This window comes from Penicillium canescens (assembly GCF_028828765.1).
Source record: "Penicillium canescens strain IBT 15451 chromosome Unknown utg000011l_segment0_segment0, whole genome shotgun sequence".
Taxonomy (NCBI): domain Eukaryota; kingdom Fungi; phylum Ascomycota; class Eurotiomycetes; order Eurotiales; family Aspergillaceae; genus Penicillium; species Penicillium canescens.
This window is the reverse complement of record NW_026703973.1, coordinates 1,809,847-1,832,438: the sequence shown is the minus strand read 5'-3', so window position 1 is coordinate 1,832,438 and position 22,592 is coordinate 1,809,847. Positions and strand designations below refer to the sequence as shown.

The 22,592-nt window shown below is 48.2% G+C and overlaps 11 protein-coding genes across 11 annotated transcripts; 6 read left to right on the top strand and 5 right to left on the bottom strand.

The window, feature by feature from the left end:
- Positions 1-49: 49 nt before the first annotated feature.
- Positions 50-1,254, bottom strand: N7446_013420 (zinc-dependent alcohol dehydrogenase; the record flags this gene model as incomplete). Its single annotated transcript, XM_058522161.1, has 3 exons — positions 50-979; positions 1,044-1,092; positions 1,148-1,254. 3 exons carry the CDS (start codon positions 1,252-1,254, stop codon positions 50-52), a joined length of 1,086 nt encoding a protein of 361 aa, XP_058365638.1.
- Positions 1,255-1,734: 480 nt separating this feature from the next.
- On the top strand, positions 1,735-3,964 carry N7446_013419 (fungal specific transcription factor domain-containing protein; the record flags this gene model as incomplete). The annotated part of the gene is made up of 5 exons (XM_058522160.1): positions 1,735-1,801; positions 1,856-2,333; positions 2,382-2,848; positions 2,897-3,503; positions 3,553-3,964. The coding sequence occupies 5 exons, from the start codon at positions 1,735-1,737 to the stop codon at positions 3,962-3,964; spliced, it is 2,031 nt and encodes a 676-aa protein (XP_058365637.1).
- Positions 3,965-4,330: 366 nt separating this feature from the next.
- On the top strand, positions 4,331-5,066 carry N7446_013418 (uncharacterized protein; the record flags this gene model as incomplete). Its single annotated transcript, XM_058522159.1, has 3 exons — positions 4,331-4,468; positions 4,533-4,982; positions 5,052-5,066. 3 exons carry the CDS (start codon positions 4,331-4,333, stop codon positions 5,064-5,066), a joined length of 603 nt encoding a protein of 200 aa, XP_058365636.1.
- Positions 5,067-5,255: 189 nt separating this feature from the next.
- On the bottom strand, positions 5,256-7,094 carry N7446_013417 (fungal specific transcription factor domain-containing protein; the record flags this gene model as incomplete). The annotated part of the gene is made up of 4 exons (XM_058522158.1): positions 5,256-5,668; positions 5,722-6,010; positions 6,062-6,470; positions 6,530-7,094. 4 exons carry the CDS (start codon positions 7,092-7,094, stop codon positions 5,276-5,278), a joined length of 1,656 nt encoding a protein of 551 aa, XP_058365635.1. The 3' UTR covers positions 5,256-5,275.
- A 1,340-nt stretch (positions 7,095-8,434) lies between these two features.
- N7446_013416 (prefoldin subunit 5) lies at positions 8,435-9,170 on the top strand (the record flags this gene model as incomplete). The annotated part of the gene is made up of 4 exons (XM_058522157.1): positions 8,435-8,483; positions 8,572-8,858; positions 8,921-9,038; positions 9,112-9,170. The coding sequence occupies 4 exons, from the start codon at positions 8,435-8,437 to the stop codon at positions 9,168-9,170; spliced, it is 513 nt and encodes a 170-aa protein (XP_058365634.1).
- Positions 9,171-9,630: 460 nt separating this feature from the next.
- Positions 9,631-10,888, bottom strand: N7446_013415 (uncharacterized protein; the record flags this gene model as incomplete). The annotated part of the gene is made up of 3 exons (XM_058522156.1): positions 9,631-10,174; positions 10,233-10,526; positions 10,581-10,888. The coding sequence occupies 3 exons, from the start codon at positions 10,886-10,888 to the stop codon at positions 9,631-9,633; spliced, it is 1,146 nt and encodes a 381-aa protein (XP_058365633.1).
- A 14-nt stretch (positions 10,889-10,902) lies between these two features.
- Positions 10,903-12,581, bottom strand: N7446_013414 (uncharacterized protein; the record flags this gene model as incomplete). The annotated part of the gene is made up of 7 exons (XM_058522155.1): positions 10,903-11,169; positions 11,241-11,465; positions 11,576-11,681; positions 11,735-11,777; positions 11,826-12,416; positions 12,470-12,492; positions 12,550-12,581. The coding sequence occupies 7 exons, from the start codon at positions 12,579-12,581 to the stop codon at positions 10,903-10,905; spliced, it is 1,287 nt and encodes a 428-aa protein (XP_058365632.1).
- Positions 12,582-13,850: 1,269 nt separating this feature from the next.
- On the top strand, positions 13,851-16,329 carry N7446_013413 (origin recognition complex subunit 1; the record flags this gene model as incomplete). The annotated part of the gene is made up of 3 exons (XM_058522154.1): positions 13,851-14,624; positions 14,683-14,804; positions 14,856-16,329. The coding sequence occupies 3 exons, from the start codon at positions 13,851-13,853 to the stop codon at positions 16,327-16,329; spliced, it is 2,370 nt and encodes a 789-aa protein (XP_058365631.1).
- A 419-nt stretch (positions 16,330-16,748) lies between these two features.
- Positions 16,749-18,101, bottom strand: N7446_013412 (WD40 repeat domain-containing protein; the record flags this gene model as incomplete). The annotated part of the gene is made up of 1 exon (XM_058522153.1): positions 16,749-18,101. The coding sequence occupies one exon, from the start codon at positions 18,099-18,101 to the stop codon at positions 16,749-16,751; it is 1,353 nt and encodes a 450-aa protein (XP_058365630.1).
- A 500-nt stretch (positions 18,102-18,601) lies between these two features.
- On the top strand, positions 18,602-19,673 carry N7446_013411 (ankyrin repeat domain-containing protein; the record flags this gene model as incomplete). Its single annotated transcript, XM_058522152.1, has 6 exons — positions 18,602-18,650; positions 18,702-18,727; positions 18,826-18,954; positions 19,040-19,162; positions 19,231-19,560; positions 19,620-19,673. 6 exons carry the CDS (start codon positions 18,602-18,604, stop codon positions 19,671-19,673), a joined length of 711 nt encoding a protein of 236 aa, XP_058365629.1.
- Positions 19,674-20,064: 391 nt separating this feature from the next.
- On the top strand, positions 20,065-22,073 carry N7446_013410 (flavin-containing monooxygenase; the record flags this gene model as incomplete). The annotated part of the gene is made up of 6 exons (XM_058522151.1): positions 20,065-20,152; positions 20,202-20,324; positions 20,387-20,466; positions 20,535-20,853; positions 20,912-21,550; positions 21,610-22,073. The coding sequence occupies 6 exons, from the start codon at positions 20,065-20,067 to the stop codon at positions 22,071-22,073; spliced, it is 1,713 nt and encodes a 570-aa protein (XP_058365628.1).
- Between the last annotated feature and the right edge of the window lie 519 nt (positions 22,074-22,592).

Genomic DNA, 22,592 nt, shown 5'->3' with positions numbered 1-22,592 from the left:
ATGACATACGAACTTCATGTAGGTCCAAGTACAAAATGCGAATGAAAGATCAAGCCCAAGATTGTAAGTCCAACACAACCCGGCCTTGCAGCTTTCCATTTTTCATGTCTTGGAATATTTTGTTCAGATTGTTTACCTTCCCGACGGAGAAGGGCGTTGCCACGATTCTCTGTGCCATAGCCAGTGTCTCAATTGCATCTCTGCGATTGCCAACTGTGCTACCGGCAACATTCAGCTGCTTGGCGACCATCAAATGAGGACAGACACCTTCAATCGGCTTTGCTTCTCCAGGGACACCGACGCAGACCAAAGTTCCATTGAACTTAAGATAATCCATTGCCTGCGCGTACGCAGCATTACTGGCGCTGCAGACGATTACAGCCGTTGCACCATCCCCACCAGTGACAGTCTGGATCTCTTTGGCGATGCCTTTGCCTCCATCATTGGCAGAATATTTTGTAATATCAATGAACACCTCTGCACCACAGTTCTTCACAAACTCTGCCTTCGATGGCACATCCAATCCAATCATTCTGAATCCCATTCCTCTGCTACCTAGCTGAATTCCCAAATGACCAAGTCCGCCTCCAGCACCAGCAATGACAACCCAATCCCCTGGCTGCGCTTTGCTCTTCTTAAGGGCAGAGTAAACTGTAACTCCACCACATAACAGGGGTGCAGCAACCTCATTTGCCATTCCGTTGGGAATTGGAGTAACATAGTGAGCCGGCGCCAAAACGTATTCCTGGAATGTGCCTGGGCAAGTGAAACCAGATACCTCTGCCTTTGGGCAGATTCCGTCGGCGCCTGCCAAACAAGGGGCGCAGTTACCGCAGGCTGAGGCAATCCATTTGATGCCGACGCGGTCACCAACTTTAACATCTGAATTCTCACATGATGGACCCAATTGAGTGACGACACCGACACCTTCATGGCCTCCAATCTGCCCGGTTTTCACGGGCTCAGGTAGGAACTTCCACTAATATCGGCAACGAAAGTTAGCCAACATGGAAGCACAGAAGCTCAAAGTGACAGATGCTGACAGTGTTGGTCATGAGACTCAGATCAGAATGGCAGATTCCGGAGTGCGTACTGTGGTTTGTTGGTATCTATCCGTGAAGCAAACTTTATCATGGATTTCACGTACATGTTCACCAGTATCTCGCCTGGTCCTGGTTTAGGGGTTTCCACCTCAATGATGCGAGTAGAAATCTCACCAGGCTTATCATATACAACCGCTTTATGTATCGACATCGTTGTAGTTTGTGATAACAGAGGACTCGAAGCGAGTGTAAATTCAAACAGCTTAGTAGAAAGGCAACTTAACAGTGGGCTTCGTGCATGTATACTGAAAATGCTCTACAAATGATCAGAGAGGACTTTGGTTTATATCTATTCTTGTATGATCTCAGATATGCCATCTAGACCTATACTGGAGCTGGCTTAGGTGCCCCATAAGGTTCCGTCTATTGCCTGCAAATAATGTCGCACCTATAATTATGCCCAGATGGCTATAGGTGTCAATGGGTTTAGTAGTTTAGTAAAGTAACACCCGAGGCAAAGCAATCTAACATGTTCGCCGCTCCTAAAATTCTAGTTGTGATGTTCCCCGCACGTTTTTTCCGTCTATTGCCGTCTTAGCCATATTGGGAGATTGCGGTAGTTCCCGAGGCCGGGGTAATGTGAACAATGCGACAGTTTTTTATTGAATTCACTCTTCTCCTTGAAATCAAAATGACTCGCAGTAGAAACATCCGCCTATATCGTGCCTGCCAGCGCTGTCGCATGCGGAAGCTCAAATGTGACCCGTAAGTGCGCTGAGGCAATAGTTATTCACTTCGCTAACAACCCACAGTAGTTCTTCTCCAAACGGAACGAAATCACAATGCTTCGAGTGTGTCCGCTCCAATGAGCCGTGTATCCTTGCTGGGTCAAAACGAGGAGGCAACTTCTCCCCGAATTCGACACTCAAAACGTGTCGAAAGTTCCACGCTGCCTCCAAATCCTGTCAATGCCGAGCACGAAAATGTGAGTGAGGGCATAGGAGAGAACGAGAAAAGGACAGAAGATCCCATATATGCTGAGTTGACTAATCCGGGCGAGGCACTGCAAATACTTGCTCGGCTTGCGGCGCACGATCAGTCAATGTCGTTTCGCTCCAGTGATCAAATACCTGCAACCTCAACAAGCGAATCGCAAGTTCGGAGTGGTCATTGCAATGACAATCTGCCTGGCCATATAATGCGCCCTGTACTTCAGCCTACATTGTCAGAAACGGAGACATTGGTCATCGGAGTGCTGGGGACAGACACAACACAACACTTATTGAATTAGTATAAAGTCTCCGTGCAACGCTGATGAAATGGTCTCTAACAAAATAGTTACGCTACAAACTACCACCCGTTCTGCCCTCTTACGCCCAAAAAGCTCCTGGTGACTCCCGATGTACGCAAGACAGCTATTGATGAGCCATTTCTGCTTACGATAATCTTGACCATCGCATCGAAAGACGACACAACATATCGGCAAATACACCAGCATTGTTGGCAGCACATGAAGCGGCATCTTCTTGATATCCTGTTGGCTACACCATCCACACTGAATGTGGCAACAGTAGAAGGCCTTCTACTATTGGCAGAGTGGATTCCTTACTCAGAGGTTGAAACCTCTTCTAACCCGAGGGTGCTTTCCGGAAACCTCAGTGCGGTAGAGGATAACATGGCGTGGTCACTAATTGGCCAAGCAGTTCGACATGCATATCTCCTCCGTCTAGATAAAGCCTCTTTTCGCGAGAAGGTTGATGGGGAGCCATACGAGCTCGAGAATAGGAAACGATTAGCTTGGATATGTTCGTTTCCATACCCCAACTATATCAATGGGCACTGACAGCTTCTAGTTGTCTATATCGCAGACCGTCAGATCTCCGTGCGAATGGGACAATCATTTTGGTCTCGCGGGCCCTCACTTTCAACGCGCTTTACGGCAAAGGACTTTCCAAGCTTACAACTGAGCGCGGATGCGGAACATAACTATGCACTGGTGCTCCAGGGGACTATTGAATTAACGCAGCTTTTGCATAACGCGCACGATATTCTTTACTCGTCGAAAGAACGAAGGCTGCAGATGGTTCGACTGGGAGATTACAACCGCTACCTTGACGATTTCCGCCGGTCATTTTCAGGGTGGCAGAGCCGTTGGGATAGCCTCGAAGCATCCCCAAAGCTAAAGTGTACCTTGAATATCTTCAAAGAATATGTACGGCTATATGTGCTTGCGTTTTCTTTCCAGTCAATCTTATCAAGGGCTGTCCACGACAATCGGGTTGCCGGAACATCGGGTCCATGGTCCAAGAAAGCCCCATCACTATTCCCACAAGGCATCATGGCATCCCCAGATGGCGTTTATGTCTTCGAAGCCGTCCGCTCGGCGCGGGACATTCTCACTATAGCATGTGGAACGGATCCTGTGGCCCACATTCACTATATGCCTTTCCGATTCTATGTGTGAGTACCAATATTAAGCAACTATATGATCGTCACTAAAAGTTAGCAGATATGCTATTTACTCAGCTGTGTTTCTATACAAAGCAAGGGTTTTCGGTGCGTTTACCCAGAAGGAACATGGTGAAGTATCAGATCTGGTGCACCAGTTCATCAGTGTCCTCGATGAAGCAAGCACTTGCGACAGCCACATAGGGGGTCGTTATGCAAAACTTCTCCAGCGGATATGGCTTGTTGAACAAAACAAACGAACAGTTGCTGGTAACAATGCTCAGTCTATCGGTAGCGACAAGTCATCAAATCTCGATCCACTCGGGTCTTGGGATTACTACTTGCCTCTGGATATGAATTGTACAGATACGATGTTGATGCCCTCACCGGACTTCAATTTGTTCTGCCCGGATTTCTCAACATTAGAATCTGAACTCTTCGATCCAATGGCTGGCGGTGTCGAATTCCCATAGATTGAAGTGCAATTGAATGCCAGGCTTCCAACCCTATAGGCCTATCTATATATCAACAATCCGATGGAAAAAAGCCAATCCTCGACAAAATAAGGTCAGCAACAGTAGAGAATACGAGGAGGTCATACAATTCCAAGCTCATCCATTTGACTTTGTGACAGGCTCCACAGGTTGGGGTTGCCCCCACGCCGAATACTCCGAACACTCCGGTGTGACTAGAGACGCTTTGACTCACTGGACATGGGTTATAAGCAACTTTTTTGCATTCTTTCTTGACTTAATCTAAATGCTTTTTCTTCTCGATTCCGAACCAATTATCTCTAGCCACCTTTCATTGAGTGTTACAGACCTCGTCTACATTTAATCATGAGCCAAAGAAACATCCACATTCCAAGCCTTGGAAACACCAATGCATTCACCCGGACATTGAGCATAGATGATTTGAAGAGCTGTGTAATCGTCGAGAGTGCATTTACAGAGCAAGAGCGCTGCTCCGAAGAAAAGGTAAACCGCCAATTAAGTACCCGGAACCCAGAAGGAATGTATAACGTTAATTGAACAAAACTAGTTCCGTTACCGCCTCAGCTCATGTCCAGATCTATGCCTGGGCCTATTTGTCAACAACGAAGATGAAAGCCCACCCACACTCATCGGCCACGTCATCGCTGTCCGCTCACCTTATACGCTTGTGACAGACGGCTCGATGTCCATGCCAGAGGACTGGGAATCATTGCCGAATGATGAGCCTGTCTTCGTAAACGATGAGCTAATTGGCAACCACAAGTATGGAGATTCAATTGCTATCCATTCAGTTGCTATTTCTCCTGATTATCAGGGCAAGAGGGTCGGGAGGGCTCTTGTCAGTGCATACACTCAGCATCTTAAGAGGGGCTCTTTTGGAGCAAGCAGGGCTGTACTTATTGCTCATGACTATTTGGTGAACTTTTATGAGAGTGTTGGTTTTAAGAACCAGGGGTTGAGCAAGTCCAACTTTGCTGGGGGTGTTTGGTATGATATGGTATGTCTTCTTTTCCTTGTTCTTGTTGTTTGGATTCATTGGGTATTTGATGCTGATATATTCGCCTAGACATATGAGCTTTGAACACCGGCTTTGGTATGACTGTTTTTGTGAGTTGAGAGAAGTGAATTGAGAGAAAGAGAAGAATGCTACCCAAAAAATAGATGGGCATTGAGTATGAAAATAAACTTGTTGGCGACTTTCCTGTTCAACTTATTTACCTAGGTGTCCCACTTGAGTAAAATTGATTCAGAGTATGAAGTATATTAATGTTTGTTTCTTGAGATAGTCCACTACAGAGAGGGCAAAGTTGGATCTAAAGCCAGCAATGAAGGATGATCTGCAAGATTCTCCCAAAAGTCCGTCTCGAAGTCGCACAGGTCTTGACTGAAGAAGGCAGCCCAGTCGCCGTTTTCTTCCATCTGCGAACTGGGTTGAGTGGAGCTTTGTATTCCGTCCCGTTGCATCGAGTCAAGGAACCGTTCGATGGTTTGTGTTGCCTTGGATATCAATGCGTAATTCGGATCACTTGGTCGAACAATGCTGCCAACTTGAACCTGCGCAACAAAGATCCCCAAATTGAGTAAGGTTTTAGACCATGTTGAGCGAATCTCATTAACTGTAGAAGTTTGTTTCAGCATAGAGAGCAGGATTATGCCTGCTGCTGGAAGTCCAAAATGTGCAATCTGGTTATATTTAGCACAATGGTCCAACATAATAGAGTAGGAAGCACACATACCTTCCAGATAAGCCCCGTTCCGGAATTGACGAGCTGATCTCGTAAAAGTATTACTTCAACTACTAGGGCCAGCATTTGGTCTGAAACATCGAGAATAGCAGGATCGGGCCTCGCCAGGGTATCATGAAAGAGCAATCTCAGCAAAAATAAGGTGTGTAAGTAGTCCAATCGCAGGCCAGCTAGAAAATCACGCTCGAATGCATATCGAGAGCACTCTTTCAAACTGGACTTCAGTCGGAAATGGGAAGGGAGATTTTCCCACTCTGTTTCTGCCTTCTTCAGAATAGAACTATTTCTGTCGGTTAACGGAAGAATGGTCCGTGACGAAGCTTTAACATACCTTGCCTTTGAGCTGAAGTCCTCACGTTGTTTATCTCGAAGTAATTCCATAATATCTTCTTTCAATGAGGCACAGATAGTGGCCCATCGAATTCCTGCTCTATAGCTGACTGGAGTATCTAGTTCCGAGCTAGGACTCTCACCCTGAATATGCCGAGGGTTTCCAATACGTTCCGAGCCCTTCGGGGGCGAGGGCAACTGGAAATGACAGAAGCGCTTGCTCATTCGAGGGGGCCGACCAAGGAATAAAGCGATGTTTTTGTCTGCTGAGTACATAGTGGCCCAAGCTGTCTTTCGAAGCTCTGCTAGGAATGTAGGGATGGGTGGTTTCGTCTTTTCGACATCCTCGTGGTAGCCAATGGCAAACATGGAAGATATGACGTCTCCAAGTCGACTCCATGAATGATAACCTGGTAGTTCGGGTATAAGATTAGCTGCACAAATATCACATATCACCGTAAGTACATACTTTGATCGCCATCAACATGAGTGTGCATAATGAAATTTTCATACTGTAGAACGATTTGCAGATCATTCAAGCAATCCAGCGAAAGAGCAATATCCAAGGCTAGGTCGCTCAGTCTTGTGGCGAGCTTTCTGAGTGCGAACTGGTCATTTTCAGTTTTGAATAATGGCGGAAAGAAAGATATGTCAATTGTGGCCCGGCTAACAGCAGAAAGAAAAATGCCGAGGCTTTCCCATCTGAATTTTTGATCGAGAAATTGAGCAGAGAATTCAGAAATTTCGGACATCCCATGAAAATGTAATGGTTTGCGGGAGTTTTCAGTCAACCGTTGCGCATACGCCAAGTGCCAGTTGTCTTCCTGGGAGAAAGTCGTGAATAACCGGGTCATGTTTTCGGTGCACTTTTCCGTGAAAGGCTCTGCCAGTGCTAGATTTGTCCCCGTTGCCAGCCAGAACATGACGAATTCCTTCATTGCAGCCAAAGGAAATGTATTGAGGAGCTGTCTGAGCACGTCCGCGCCTTGGATCAGGAGTAGATTCTCACCAGCCGACTGCGATTGCATTAACATTGCTACGTCTGGTCCAGAAGCACGGTATGTCTCAGACGCATGATATTCTTGTGGGAAGATTTGATTGAAGATTGCAACATGGCTGGAAGATCCCAGAAACCCAGGGTTGGGATAAGGATTTGCCCTTGGCGTGTAGCATGATGATGGTTGCGCCGGTGATAGCCGACTATAGAGCAGTATAAGTACACGATATAAAGATGCGCAGGGGTCTCCATAGCATACCTAGGAGATTGTTGGGCCGATGAAGGTGACTCTTCGACTCTTTTCCTTTTGAACGGCGTGGTTCGATAGATGCAGATTCCCGCCCTATCGTTGCTCTCACAACGAGAGCATGCTGGTCTTTTATGATCGCAGGCAACCTTTGCCTTCCTGCAAGCTTCACATGCAGCTAATCTGGAGGCCATGACCGAGCTGTTCGGGGTTGTGTACAAGAGAGGTGCTGAACTGCGGAGAGTCCGGAGCGGAGAATTCACTCCGGAGAGATCGGGATCTTCGGCGTGATACCCCAACCTCTTCTGGAACTTGATCAGGCATTATTATGGGATTTGAATACTATTGATTTGAATTAAATTATCTTATTGGCGAATGGGTAAGAAATATAATCCATAATTATTTAGTCAACCACTCTTGAGAATAGACCATCCAAGTCTGTTCTAAGAACGATATCGCAATTTAGTCCAATATACTTCCACCTTATATCTCTGAAACCCATGTCTATTTATTTCAAGATTTTTTGGGACTACTCTCATACTAGCTTACATGTTCGCGGCCAAGATACACTACTGTCGTGCTTGGCCTTGTTCCAAGATTCATGGGATATATATAGCGGGAAGCTCTCATGACTCGCCATCTATAGGAGTTCATCTGAATCACTACCACAACCTCTATTGTTAAAATGCACTTTGACTGGCTCTCCAAACGCTTCGTATAATAATGGTAAGCTCTTGCGAGCCAGCCATGTGTATATGGAGAGAGTAATTCTGGAGAAGAAGTACATGATGCTGATATAAGTCGGAACTTGTACTAGCTGGCTGAAGCCAATCTTGCAAGATCTCTGTATCGAGCAATAGAAGTCAAAGTGATTTCCCAGGTGAAAAGTATGCGTTAAGAAACCAAAGATGAAGCAGACAAAAGATATATAAAGAGCGTTTGGTGAATGTTTATAGAGCCCCGCCTCAGCGGTGAACAAGTATTGCCGACCACCAGTTTTCTGAAGCTCATCCCCCACCATATTGAAGTGCCCGCATAATTGAATGCGACGTGATCAATAAACAGCATATCCACGATATAAAGTCACCGAGAAACTCATCGGTACCCCTTCGCTTTTCCGCAATTTCACAATGCCACCAAAGGAGGCCCCTTCGTCAGACGGAGCTCCCCCAGGCTCAAGTACGATCTTAACCCCCAATACATGCGACTCCGTTGCTCTCCAACCTTGTACAACGAACAATCTAAGCTAACCACTCCCCGGAACCAGTTAACCTCGCTTCCCTCTCTGTGCCTCAGCTCCGCGCACTCCAAACCCGCCTCACCTCCGAATTGGAACACCTGACCACCTCGCACTCGAAGCTGCGCGCAGCACAGGCCAAGTTCCGCGACTGTGTGCGCTCAATAAACGACGGCGTGACCGGGTCCGAGAACAAGGGTACCGATGGCCGCGATGAGATCCTCGTTCCCCTGACCAGCTCGCTGTATGTTAAGGGCCGGTTGACGGATCGGGAGAAGGTGCTTGTTGATGTTGGAACTGGATTCTACGTTGAGAAGGTATGTGATATGGTGTATGTTGGGGGTCGGTTTTCGAATTAGGCTCACATTTTGTTTTTCAGACCCCGGCCAAGGCGATTGCATTCTACGATGATAAGGTTAAGGGACTGGAGTCGAACTTGCAGGATTTGGAGAAGGTTGTACAGACTAAGAGCACACAGTTGCGGGTTGTTGAAGAGAGTAAGTTTATATCATGATTTGCTGATTGGATCTGCGCGTGCTAGAAGGTCTTGTTCGCTAACACTTATCACAGCATTGAGACAGAAGATGCTCGCCGGAGAAGCCGCCCCTCAAGCCGCTGCTGCTGGCTAAATTTGAGTCATGTGTTATTATTAGGTCGAATACGACATACCTTGAAGGAATAAAACAAATAAATCGATGAACTACACCATATCGAACCGGGACGGACTATTGCGTGATATGAATGGCAATCGCTTCATGTCTACCGCCTAGTACAAAGCCCTACATCTGGAATGGGGCTAATCTTATTTGTCTGATATATCAGACGCAGAATTCTGCGTTAACTTTTCCTAATCTTTAACTCTAGCTCTATGGAGAATAAGAATGCTTCAAGCAATGATATGTTAACCAGAGCTAACCACTGACCACTTACCACATACCCCTGTGAATATAGCTCGGGCACGAACTCGATGCCGAAGGCCCTTTTTGTGTCATTCTTTTTATTTCTTCGTGTTTTTGGACTTTAGGATTTCTGCTGTGGTAAAATACCCTTACTCAATGATTTGACAGGAACCGATGGCCATTGAACTTGCTAGAACAAAGTGCCAACGTCGCAATCGAGGACATTGGTCACGGCAAAGTCAGGAGACCCTAACACCCGGGCAATCTGCCGCAGCGCACTCATGAACACACCAAGCTGCACATCCTCATCAACCTCCGCTCCTTCGGCCGGCGGGAAAATTGTAGAGAGGCAAGCCTCTCGCGTGAACTGGTTGCCGTCGAGCTCAGTATTTTCACCGAGCATGACATCCCAATCGGGATCGAAAAGCGAGCCGCCCCAAGACACATCGAGAGTCTTTAAAATCCTGCCGTTGGTCACAGTGTACTTCACGAAGCGGGCGAGCTCAAACACAAGGTTGGTTCCTCTGACGTGAAACTCAATCGCAGCCTTCTCAACAAACCAGCTCAGCGGTGCACCAAGAGGGAACTTTGACATGCGTTCTGGCACAGAGGTGATGCTGTGGGCACTCTCGTTCCACACGAAGCTCAGCTTGCGCTTGAAAGCCTCTACCTCGGGAGGTGTGTCCTCTTCTTCTAGCATTTCCAGTGCTTTGATCTCTATTTGCCAGTCGGATCTAAATCAAAAGAGTTAAGCTTTGATTGAGCATTTGACAAATAGGGAAATTGACAAACCTTTCAAAGTCAATCATGCCGATTTGCATCGGCATTTCCAGTTCTCCAGGGCCCCCAATACTCCGAGGCTTGAAGCAACGAATATCATTGATCTCGAATTCTTCGCTTCCGCGCGGCAGCGAATAGTTCGCTTCAATGCGCACAGCATGATTGTTTTTGATCTTGTATTCGAAACAGGCCGAGAATCGGGGCTGGATCTTCGTAAGGCAACGAAGTGGCATAGTACCCGCGGGCACGAGGAGATGTCCTGCGCCCATGACGCGGCTGATGATCTGATTCTGTGAAAGTCGTAGTCTAACGCCCCAGTCAGTTACTAAATTGTCACTTCCCGATTAATATATTGCTTACCCGGGAAGCAGGCGGCCTTCAGTGTTCGTGTCGGCGATCATGTCACGGAAGTCAGGATACAGAAGTGGGCTATCTGCATCTTCGGTCTTTCGATAATCCTTTAGCATGAACGAACCGAACTTTGCTCGCATTTGTCGGAAACTGTGGAAATGAGGGACGAGGTGCAGCGCTCGCTTCAAGCGATCAACGATGATGACCTTGTTATCCTGTCTAGCCTCGCCTCTCTTTTTCTCCCAAGGCACAGCTTGCTCGATAGGTAGCTTCAACCCAGAGAGATAAGGCTTGGCCATATCCGAATACTCCTTCATGGTAACGTCCTTTCTCATGATTTCAGGGGAGGTGGCTCGACGAGGAGCACTTTGATTTCGGTCTCGCATTGCAAAGACAGTGTCTTCCACAAGTCCCGAGAACGGCTTACCATTCCCAAGAGATCGCCATGGTTACCCCCAGAAAAGTACAGATTCTCCCGTGCACCAGGCTTGGTGTAGATGTTCATACCATAGTGAAGGCGAATGCTATCAAGAAGCTGGCGACGTGATGACAGGCAATGCTCCTGGGATGGACCATTTGGCGGCCACACAGAAGAGACCTGTGATATCAGACGTATATTAGCCCTCAGTGAAGTTCGACAATGTGCGAACTCCGTTGTCCATCACATACCGTGCTATCAGCAACAGTTATTGGCGCCTTTCGCAATCCATCCAGTTGGGAAGTCCGGGCATCCTTTGTGTTGGCGATATCAACCTTAACAGTCGAGTGAGCATTGATACGTGTCCATCCGGGGACTTTGCTGGTTTCTTGCAGCTGATTGACCTGGGTAACAAAAGTGAGAAGGAGGGTATGGGCGGCCAACACCTGGTTTCTGTCTCCCCAAATGAGAACTACCTGATAGCATCGTTAATTCGAACGGTATATGCACGGCAAAGAGTTTTTTTTAAAACGGAAGGTGCGACGAAAAGAGAGACTGATATGCGGCAAACGAGAGTGAGACTTACCGGTACACCCTGATATCTCACTGTGAGATAAGCACCGGTAGCTTTAGCAATGAAATCACGGAAGTTAGTAACGGGTTGTGCAGTTTTCTTTGTCAACTGTGTGATTCTAATATGGAGTTTAGTGAGAGCAAACACCATTGCAAAGGAATATATACATACATCTCCTGGAACCGGTCGATGGTATGCGGCAACCGGAGATAACCTGAATAATTGTCAGAAGTTGTGATGAAAGTACACCTGGTGATTTTACCATCGGGAGTTGCGCCGGCACGCCATTTTGCCTTACCGAAAGAGTCTTTTGCAGCTGAGTCAACGCTCCCCTGAACGCCCTGAGTGGAAACGTTAGTCTCCAGGCGACAAAAGGCTTGGCTGACTGTTGATCGCTGTGTTCTACAAGCTTGGGGCTGGGTAACCGATGGCGACGACCTCTGGGTTCTGACAGGCTGATGAGATCTGGCACCACCACCCGCGAGAGGGGAGACCTGGGCTTGGATCGGTGGACCGCTGGTATTAGTACTGTGCCGGGTGGATCTTTTTCCACCCCATGAGCGATATGGACGAGGAGAGTTCCTTAACGGTACGACAGGAGCTGGGTTGCTGATTTTCTGCTGACTGGATCCGGCTCCTCGTGCTTGTTGAGATGGGCCTGAGGGCGAAGAAGCAGATATACTAGGAATTTGGGTATTTTGACCAGAGGACAAGCAGGTATGAGGAACCGCGGGTTGTGGAGTAGAGGTCGGGTCTTTGCTGAATCCGGAAGGAATATTCAGCGCGTGAGAAGGTTGGTTGTCTTCGTCTGGGCTGCTGATGGCTCCGATATCATACGGAGGCAGTGACCAAGCTGAAGTAGTTAGCATATAACCGACCGTACGGCAGAAGGAAAAGAACTGTTACCCTTCGATTGCTGTCTCTCCCAACTGTGGCAATAATTAGTGAGATATAACTGACGGTTTCAAGGTGTGAGATGCACTTACTCCTCTTCGAGAGGCCGCTCTGCCTCCGCCATTTTGGTAGAGTCAGCTGGATGTGAGTATCACGGTGAAAGATGGTTGTAAAGTCTGATGATGTTGAATCAAGAAAGATGTGAGAATAGAGATGAAGCTTGAGGAAGAGAAGGGAGGAGGTGAGAAGAGGAAGATGGTGGGTTGCGAAAAGAAGTTAGAGGGATGAAGCAGTCTAGGGACAGAAGCTGAAATCCGAGGTTGGAGAATAAAGGGCAAGAATTTTATTGACAAAGAGAGTTGGGTTAAATAACGAAGTAAGTATATCGAGGCGAAGACGATGTAGAGCAAATTGAGAATTTGAGAGTTTTGGTCAGAAGGGAAAGCATGGGAAAGAGCACGACTGTGTGATACATACGGAAAAACCGCAGATTAGGACATGATGCTATTCCTAAAGACTACAAAAAAAGAGTTGGCCTTCATATACTTATTGTTCTCTTTCTCCCCCCATTTCCTATCATTTTGCAATACAGTAGCATAGGGCATAATGCCTATAAGTATGAAGACCTGATGTTCGGGGTCGAGATGCCCACCTGGCTCCGGAAGCTCTGATCTATGAAGCTCCTGAGCTTTATGCATCTTATGTGTCGCAGGTGGCACATACAATCTGAAATAATTTACGAACAATCTGTATGGTCTTCACTTGATAGCGGGTGGCATAACTTATACAAAATGTGAAATCCTCTGCAAATGTGTATGGTCTTCACTTAATAGTGGTTGGTATGTACAAGATATGGAATTGTCTACTAATGATATGCATCTTCAATCAATAGCAGGTGGGCAGTGATACTTCGGACTGGAACAGCCAGAGTCGTAGAGGCCTCAACAAGTGGGCCGCAAGGCATCAAGGCACCAGAACTTTCAAATAACCATAACCAGCAGCGTGATGATAAAAAAAGCCTCAATACCCATTCACAGGCAGTATGTAGTAGCAGCATGATAAGTTTAATCCAGCTATTGAGTGTCAGTAATAAAAAAAGCCAAGGCTCAGTTTACTAGTATAGCCGAACCCCCAGTGTGACAGGGATTCCAAACAGAATTGGGGCATTCCCAGCTGATCATACATGAGGGGCGCGATGAAATGAAGCAAATACACTGAACTGACAAGCTATATAGACATAAATCGTCATCCTGCTCTTTTATACTTCACATACTCTCAGAACCTGATTGGGCCGAGCTCCTTGCCGGGCTAAACCCAATACGGAGTAAAGTGGACAACGCGTCAAGCGCGTTTTCTCCTTCTCCATACCTTCAGTCCGGCCACATCTGCAGCAATGAGCGACAGTGAAGCAAGCAATTCTCCCAAGCAGAGGGCCTCCGCGAGTGAGCGAGCTCTATGGATGACCAAGGGAGCCCTGGTCCGCGACGATTCCGACGACGAGCTTGGGGTTGAGGACCTTCCGTGGGAATGGGTCTACGATGCGAATGAAGTAAAGGAGGAGGAAGGCAACGATGGGAGCCCACAAAAGCGGGGCCGGAGACGTTCTTCACGACCTGCTCCCCAGCGCCGGAGGATTGTTGGGGCGCGGATGGGTCGATTCGAATGCAAAGTTGGTGAGGTGATTCTCTTGAAGTCTCCGGAGGCTGGAAAGGACTGGGTGGGCGTCATCACCGAATTCGTGGAGGAGGAAGATGATGATGAGGAAGAGGACGAGGTTGTCAAATCCGCCAATATTATGTGGTTCGCATCGCCCGACGAATTCATGGGTACCCGAAACAAGCGCCGCACCGATGCCTTGCCCAACGAGCAGTATATCACCCTCGATTTTAATACCAACCCTTTGACATCAATCAGCGGGAAGGGTATTGTCATGTCACAGAATGCCTTCTATAAAAGATATCCGAACGGTCCACCGAAGAATAAAACCGAATTGGCGGAATACAACAAGTGCATTGTTTGTCGACGAGGTGTGAACCAGGTCCAGGGAAGATACACGGATGAGTTCGTGTGGGAGGAGGTATACAACCAAGACAGGATCCATGATCTGATCGACCTGGTCAAGGAGGGCTTGAAGGGTTCGAGGAAACGCAGGGCTGCGGACGACGAGGTGAGTCGCAATGAATAGTCTAGAAGCAGAAGCTGTGGTACTAATAAAGGGTCTACAGTACGTCGACAGCAAGGAGATTGCAGCTCCCAGCACCCCAAGGAAGAAACAACGACTGGCGACAGGGAATGCTACGCCGCAGTCACAGCGCAAAAAGGCCTTGACCACCCCAACCCACAAACGGTATGAAATGGCTCAAGAAGCAGTGATCAAACAACGCTGACAATCTGCTAGGATCGTGGTCAAGAAGCCCCTCGAGTTCACACCACTGGGCACACGAGTTCTTTCCCCTACGCACTTCGCATCCCCCTATCGTCAAGCCCGCAACTTGCTTCACGTCTCAACTGTTCCAGACTCACTGCCATGCCGAAAGACTGAGTTTAACACCGTTTACAACCACCTCAGCGCTGCTATCATGGAGGGCACAGGTGCCTGTATCTACATCTCAGGTACCCCCGGTACAGGCAAGACAGCAACAGTGCGCGAAGTAGTTGCACAGTTGAATGGCGCCGTGCTTGAAGAAGAGATGGACGATTTCATCTTTGTTGAGATTAACGGCATGAAAGTTACAGATCCGCACCAGTCCTACTCCCTATTGTGGGAAGCCCTGAAGGGTGATCGAGTCTCACCCTCCCATGCACTTGATCTGCTTGAGCGGGAATTCTCCCACCCCTCGCCTCGCCGGGTATCTTGTGTGGTGCTTATGGATGAGTTGGACCAACTGGTTACAAAGAACCAGTCCGTCATGTACAATTTCTTCAATTGGCCTGCTCTCCGCCACTCTCGGCTGATTGTATTAGCCGTCGCAAACACCATGGATCTTCCCGAGAGAACTCTTAGCAACAAGATCTCCAGTCGTCTCGGTCTAACCCGTATCACCTTCCCGGGATACAGACACACAGACCTTATGGAGATTATTAGTACCCGTCTCGCTAATGTCCCCGGCAACATCGTCGATCCAGATGCTGTCCAATTCGCCAGTCGGAAGGTAGCAGCCGTCAGCGGTGACGCCCGAAGAGCCTTAGACATCTGCCGCCGCGCCGTCGAAATCGCTGAGCAAGCAGCCGACGAAGCTGCCGCGGCAGAGGACACAGAGAAAGACGAGACAGAGTCATTGCCTCCCACACCGAGCAAAACCCCTGCCCGACGCAACAAGGCATTGGCAGCAGTGGCGGCCAATGATTTACCAACCCCCAAAGCCGGACTTGCAAAGGGCCAACCAGGCCGAGTAACCATCGCCACGATCAAGCAAGCCATCCACGAAGCTACATCTACCCCCCTCCAACAATCCCTCCGCTGCCTCCCTCTATCAGGCAAGCTTTTCCTCGCTGCACTTCTAGCCCGAGTGTCCCGAACAGGTATCTCGGAATCGACATTTGGCGACATCCTAGACGAAGCACGCCGCATCGCCGATGCAGCTGTTGCCGTTGCTGGTGCCGCCGGTGCTGGCGTGAAAGAGTTCCTGCTAGGTGGCGGTCCCAGCGCTCGAGTGCGTTCCATGGGATATGCGGCTATGGAGCTTATGAACTCGGGTATTCTTGCACTGGAGCAGGGTACTGGGTCTAAGAGTGTACTTGGTGGTACTACGATTCCCACAAGGGGTGACCGCAGCAGCAAGGTTCGGCTTAGAGTTGCCGCCGAGGATGTTAGGTCTGCATTCCGGGAGGATGTTGAGGCTAAGGGCTTTGGTTTGGGTATTGAGCAGTGATGGTGGCGGTGTTTTGTTAAAGGACGCATTATTTGGAGTCAGTGTTATCGCACTTTAGTTTGCATATGATACCCTTTCGGTCAACTGGGCTTTTTCGCTGTAGATTGACATCTATCTCAGGCAGAGTTCGGATCTTACGCATGTTATCTTCTAATATGTCTGACATGTTTGGTATATAGAGCATCCCTTGACTCGATTGAAATTTGTATAGTACAAAACGACATCAGTTTCTTTTTTAAAAAATGAACCTTTCCAGGAAATAGCTCCCCAAACGTAACTGTGTGGTTCAAACCCCAGGATTGACCACAGACCACGCTGAACTCCACAGTGCCGATACAAGAACTTGATGGCGAAACAAAAAGAAGGGTATTAAGAAATCGGAACATAGATCACGATGGCTAGATATGCTGGTGATCCCTCTAGTACCGTTGTCTACCAAGAGTGGGAGCCCATTGAACGGGATGAGTCTCAGGTGTGGCATCCTCATCCTGCTTCCAGACCTTGATGGTCTTATCAGCCTCACCAGTAATGAGACGCAGACCGGTGCGATCGAAAGTAGAAGCCATGATACCAGCTTCGGCTTCGAGGGAACCTGGTTGCGCGGTGGTCTCGACAGACTGGAAGCGGTGGCCGGTTTTCCAGTCCCAGAAGGACATGGAGCCGTTATCACCACCAGAGAAGAGGACGTTCTCGTCGTTCACGGCGAGGGAGTTGATGACTGAGTTCTGGCCTTCGAAGTTCTGCATGAAGTCGCCCTTGGGGCACATCCATTGCTTGATGCTTCCGGTGCTGGCACTGGCGAAGGTGAATTCAGAGGGGTGGATGGCGATGTTGCGGACGCCCTTCTTGTGGTGTGTAAGGACGCCCATGCTCTTTCCAGCAGCCAGATCCCACAGACGGACCGTAGAATCCAGCGATCCAGAGATGATTTGTGGGTCGGCTTCTTGACATTTGATGTCTGCGACAGTGCCCTTGTGTCCACCCAGAACGTGGACGTTGCTCCGCGTCCGCATATCCCAAACTCGACACACACCATCACGACCACCTGTAACTAGCAGATCAAGACGAGGGTGCAGGGCTAGCGTGTAAACACCACTCAGATGACCATGGTAGTGACGAATAACCTTGTTGGTTTCCAGATCCCAACACTTAACCATCTTATCCTCACCACACGAGAAAAGGTACGGATGCCGAGGCGATACCGCCAACCCACGAACCGTGGAGATATGACCAGTAAGCGTAAGACGCAAAGAACCTGTCGCCAAATTCCAAATCTTGATTGTGCGATCTCCCGCTCCACTAGCAAACCACTGGTTGTTCGGCTCGACAGCCAAAGCCCGCACCCATCCCAAGTGTCCCGAGATAACGCGCATCAGCTTCCAAGGCGCGTGCCAATCCGGCTTCTGTTGCTTCGTGGCCGACGGCCTTGTGATCAAGCTCTTGGGCTGGTCTTCGGCCGCGGCTGCGCCTGCGCCACCAGCCGGCCGCTTCACAAGTGACATCGAGGCACCGCTGCCATCTGCGGGTGTCTGTGTCTGGATCTTTGGCCGTTTCGTCCGCCCGGCTGCGGCCTTCGCTTGCTTTTCTGCGAGTGCGCGTGGTAGTTCGGCGACATCTTCGTATTCTGCCTTTCGCCGGTAGGAGACGCCAATTGAGCCGTCTGTCAGGGTCGAGGGTGTGACCATCAGGTATTCTGTGCCGAAAAGCTCGGCTGTGCGCTTCGCTGATATGCGCACGGCGTCTTCGGCGGACTGGGAAGGTGCGTAGTCCATTTTTATGATTCGAAGGATGGGAGGGAGGTAAAGGTGTGTCTCGAAGAGTAGAAGCTCCACAGAGCCGCGGTCGGTCGCGCGCGCGGTGAAAACCCTGCGGTGGGTTGGTTTGTGAGATTCGGGTATGAGACAAGTTCAGTACATCAGGATTCTGGAAGGCGATGGATCTTTACGAGACACGAGGGTCGATTGCGAGGCAAGGCAATGATTGTGGGAGAAGAGGATATGCATGAATCTTTGCCAGAGTTCGAGTGGGTCTGATGCCTGAGGCAGTCAACATTTATACACTCGACGTGGAATTCTTGAACAGACACTTAATCACTGCAAGTGGATACATGGCCCGGTACTTCTTCTCAACCTGATTTTCTTGAAGTACTTAACACCATCTATTCCCCCACTTTTCCTCAGCGAACTGCGATGTTCAACTGTTCAGCTGACTCAGCCATCCTCCTTATCGCAGCTCTTATCACTTTCCTTCTACAAAGTCGCCCCAAGTCGCCATGGATTCCCAGAAGTTCGCCCTGCATGAAGCTGCGAGAGAAGGCAGAGGTAATTGTGATATTTGCGTGAACGTGGCACTATACTAACACTGTATCTCAGACCAGGTGGTTGAGTCATTGCTCAATGTGAGTCTTCCGATCTAGGCTGCCCCGCAGAGCAAGACAACCTATACTAGCATTTGTCCTTGTTGATATGATGTGAAGAGTATTGACAGCTGGAATAGGCCAATCCCAAGTCTGCACTCGTCAAAGATGATGATGATCGCCTCCCAATCCACTGGGCTACAGCGTACAACCGACTCCAGATAGTGGAGTTGCTAATGGGTGCCAAGGGATTCGATCCCGACGTAGAAGTGAGTGACTCCTACAATTGGATGACATGAACACTGGATTTCAAGATTTGAATATTTTCACGGGAAAAGTACTGATCTGACATAGGATGGTTCGGGTTGGACCCCTCTTATGATTGCAGCCAGCTTGAAAGGTGCCGCAGGTGATGCGATTATCGAAAGGCTCCTGCGAAAAGGCGCTGATGTATCAATCAAAAGCAACTCAGGACAGGTCAGTATCCCGGGGGATATTCAATATTCGACACCATCCTGCGGACATTTGAGTTGACATGCCAGCAGAATGCCCTTCACTTCGCCAGTTCCAAGTCTAACACTTCTACTGTTCGCACATTGATTGCCAACAAATGCAGCGCCAGAGTGAAGGATAAGCGTGGCCAGTTACCCCTGCACAGAGCAGCAGCTGTCGGTTCCGTTCCTATCTTGAAGATCCTTTTAGAGGAGGGTAAGAGTCCGGTCAACGCAACGGATGGCGACGGATTTACAGCACTTCACCATGCTATCTCTGAGGGACATGGAGATGCGGCAATCCTGTTGTTGAAGTCTGGAGCAGAGCCAGAGAAGCGAGATAGCGATGGGAGACTGGCAATCGAGCTAGTTCCTGATGAAAAAGTAAGTATCCCTTCGGCGTAGTCGTGATACGGGTGTCTAACTGTTATGCTACTACTTAGGTCAAGCAATACATTCTACAAACAGCAGAGCGCGAAGGAATTGAACTACCTTGATTGAAGTCTGCAGACGCTAAAAAATAAGCCTGTTACCGTTATACCTCGGGATGTGCTTCCCCGCATCTCAACCTAAATGATTATGCTCATGAATATGATAATCCTAGCATTTCAAATATGTTTAACTCCATTTTTCATGTCATAACACGTACTGTGCGTTGGTAAAATGTGATTGAATTAAAGGACTGCAGATAGTTCCCCCACGCGCTGTGACATGGGCTGGATACATACAGGCGTCAATCAAATGAGGGGCCTCGGCAATTATTGCGATCAGCAAAGAGTATAAATAAGCGCAGGCTTGGGCTTGCGGAGAAACAGTCATGAGCAGTTTCCTTCCCAGAATTCTGAGAGTTTGAATCCCCTCCGAGCTGCGGCTTTTACTACAATCACCATGTCTCCCCCAGTTAACACACGTCTCCCGGTGGGAAACAAAGACTTTACCAATGCGACTGTCGTGATTATCGGTGCTGGGATATCTGGTACTCTTGACAGCCTTATAATACCTAAAGAACATCACTGACTTTACAGGGATGTGCATGGCAATTGATTTGATCAAACGCAATAACTGTCACAACTTCGTTATACTTGAGAAGGGTAGCAGCGTTGGTGGAACTTGGAATGATAATAAATATCCTGGATGCTGTTGCGATAGTATGTCTTTCCTTCTGTTTATTCATCTGTTGTCAACTAACATAAATATTGGCGATATATAGTCTGGAGCTCACTGTACAGCTATTCCTTTGAGCAAAACCCTGATTGGTCAAGGGAATATCCTGGACAAGAAGAATTCCATGTGAGTAATGTTAAAACATTCTGCGTCTCTCTGTTGCCTATGAACAATTGTTAATTCTCGCGAAATAGGCATACCTAGTGCGTATTGCAGAGAAGTACGGTCTGTACAAGTACATTCGTTTCAACTCCACGGTAGAAGAAGCCCAATGGGATGACAACGAATCCAACTGGAAGACCAGTGTTGTGGTCACAGGAGAGAAGGATAGCGAATATTCCAACTCCTACATCCTCAAGTCCGACTTTCTCATTTCCGCCGTCGGGCAACTGAATCTCCCACGTCAGCCGAACATTCCGGGACTGGAAGATTTCCAGGGCAAGATGATGCACTCTGCTCGATGGGATTGGAGTTACGACATAACAGGAAAGCGAGTTGCAATCATTGGAAATGGTGAGCTCAAAAAGAAGCACTGTACATCCTCTATCCACCCCCTAATATGTTGCTATAGGAGCAACCGCCGCCCAAATCGCCCCAGAAGTAGCCCAAATCGCCTCCCACCTCACAATCTACCAGCGAACTCCAAACTGGATAATCCCACGAGGCGATGGACCAGTATCCGCCTTCCAAAGAGCCCTATTCAAATACCTCCCACCACTCCACTGGCGCAAACGCGCCCTCCAAATGGACTTCCGTGAAAGCTTCCACGCAGTAATCAAAGACGATAACTCACCCTTCGCCCAAATGATCCGAGACATGTCCACAGCGAGCATGAAAGCCCAACTCGCCACCAAACCTGAGTTGTGGGAGAAGTTGGTTCCGGACTATGCACCGGGATGCAAGCGAATTATCATCACCGATGATTACTATCCCACTCTTGCGCGAGACAACGTGGAATTGGAGACGCGGCCGATTACGCATATTACCGAGACTGGGATAGAGATTGAGGGCTTTGATGAGCAGGAATATGATTTAATTGTTCTTGCTACCGGCTTTAGGACGGTGGAGTTTATGCATCCTATTCAGATTTACGGTGCGAATGGGCGTCCTTTGCAGGATATTTGGAAGGATGGGGCTGTGGCGTATAATGGGGTTACTGTCGAGGATCTGCCTAATTTTGGGATGTTTTATGGTCCTAATACCAACCTTGGTGAGTAGCAGGAGTCTTTCTTGGTGAATGTTTTGTTCGGCATTCTGACGGGTTCATAGGACATAATTCTATCGTTCTCATGATAGAGGCACAGTCACGTTATTTGAATGGGATTGTTGGTGAAGTGATCCGGGCTCGTCAACAGGGCAAAACGTTGTCTCTGAAGCCAAAGCTGGCAGTGCTGAAGAGTTTCAACGAGAAACTCCAGACTGCGTTGCGGAATACCAGCTTCGCGGATCCAAATTGCAACAGTTGGTACAAGAGGGATGACGGTGTCATTACGAATAACTGGTCTGGGACTGTGATTGATTATCAGCTTAATCTGTCAAAGGTGGAATGGCAAGACTATGTTGTTGACGGCACCGGAAAGGGTGATGTCGAGGGCAAGGCTGCAACGAAGCTTGGTCGTGTTCGTGAAGAGACTTTACTTAGCGATACGTCATTGTTGATGGTAGGCGCCGTGAGCCTTCTATCGGCGGTTGGTTATTTTGCGGCTCGGTCTAAGATGCTAAAGGCACGCTAAAGAGACCAGTATTATGAGTACTCAAACACTTTATCAAAGAAAATGCATGGATGTGACCAAGAAGTATACAAATGCAGAGAATCAGCCTGCATTCTCGTAAAATCTACTACCATTGTTTCCCTTTCTTCTTTCCTTCACTTCCCCGTTCCCAAATATTGCCGAAAACCTTTGCCCTCTACTAGACTACCACATTGAAGAAAACAGACATCGAGTACCTGAATCAAAAGTTACGTGCTTAGACATCAAGAACATTGAGTTCTTTCTTTCTTTTACTGTATTTGATTTATTGCCTGAGAGAGATGTTTGACAAAATGACTTATACCTCGGGCATATTGATGCCTTGATGCCCGAATAGTAAACCTCCTGTTTGCTCCTATATCATTAGATTTTCCGTTCCCAGCTTGGCCTCCAGATCAGTGGTCCAGTGGTAAAGCGTCCGACACCTGTAGAACATATAAATATTTCAATTGCGAACATCCTCTTTCATGTGTTTCTCTGCGTTTCTTTTTTTTTTTGATG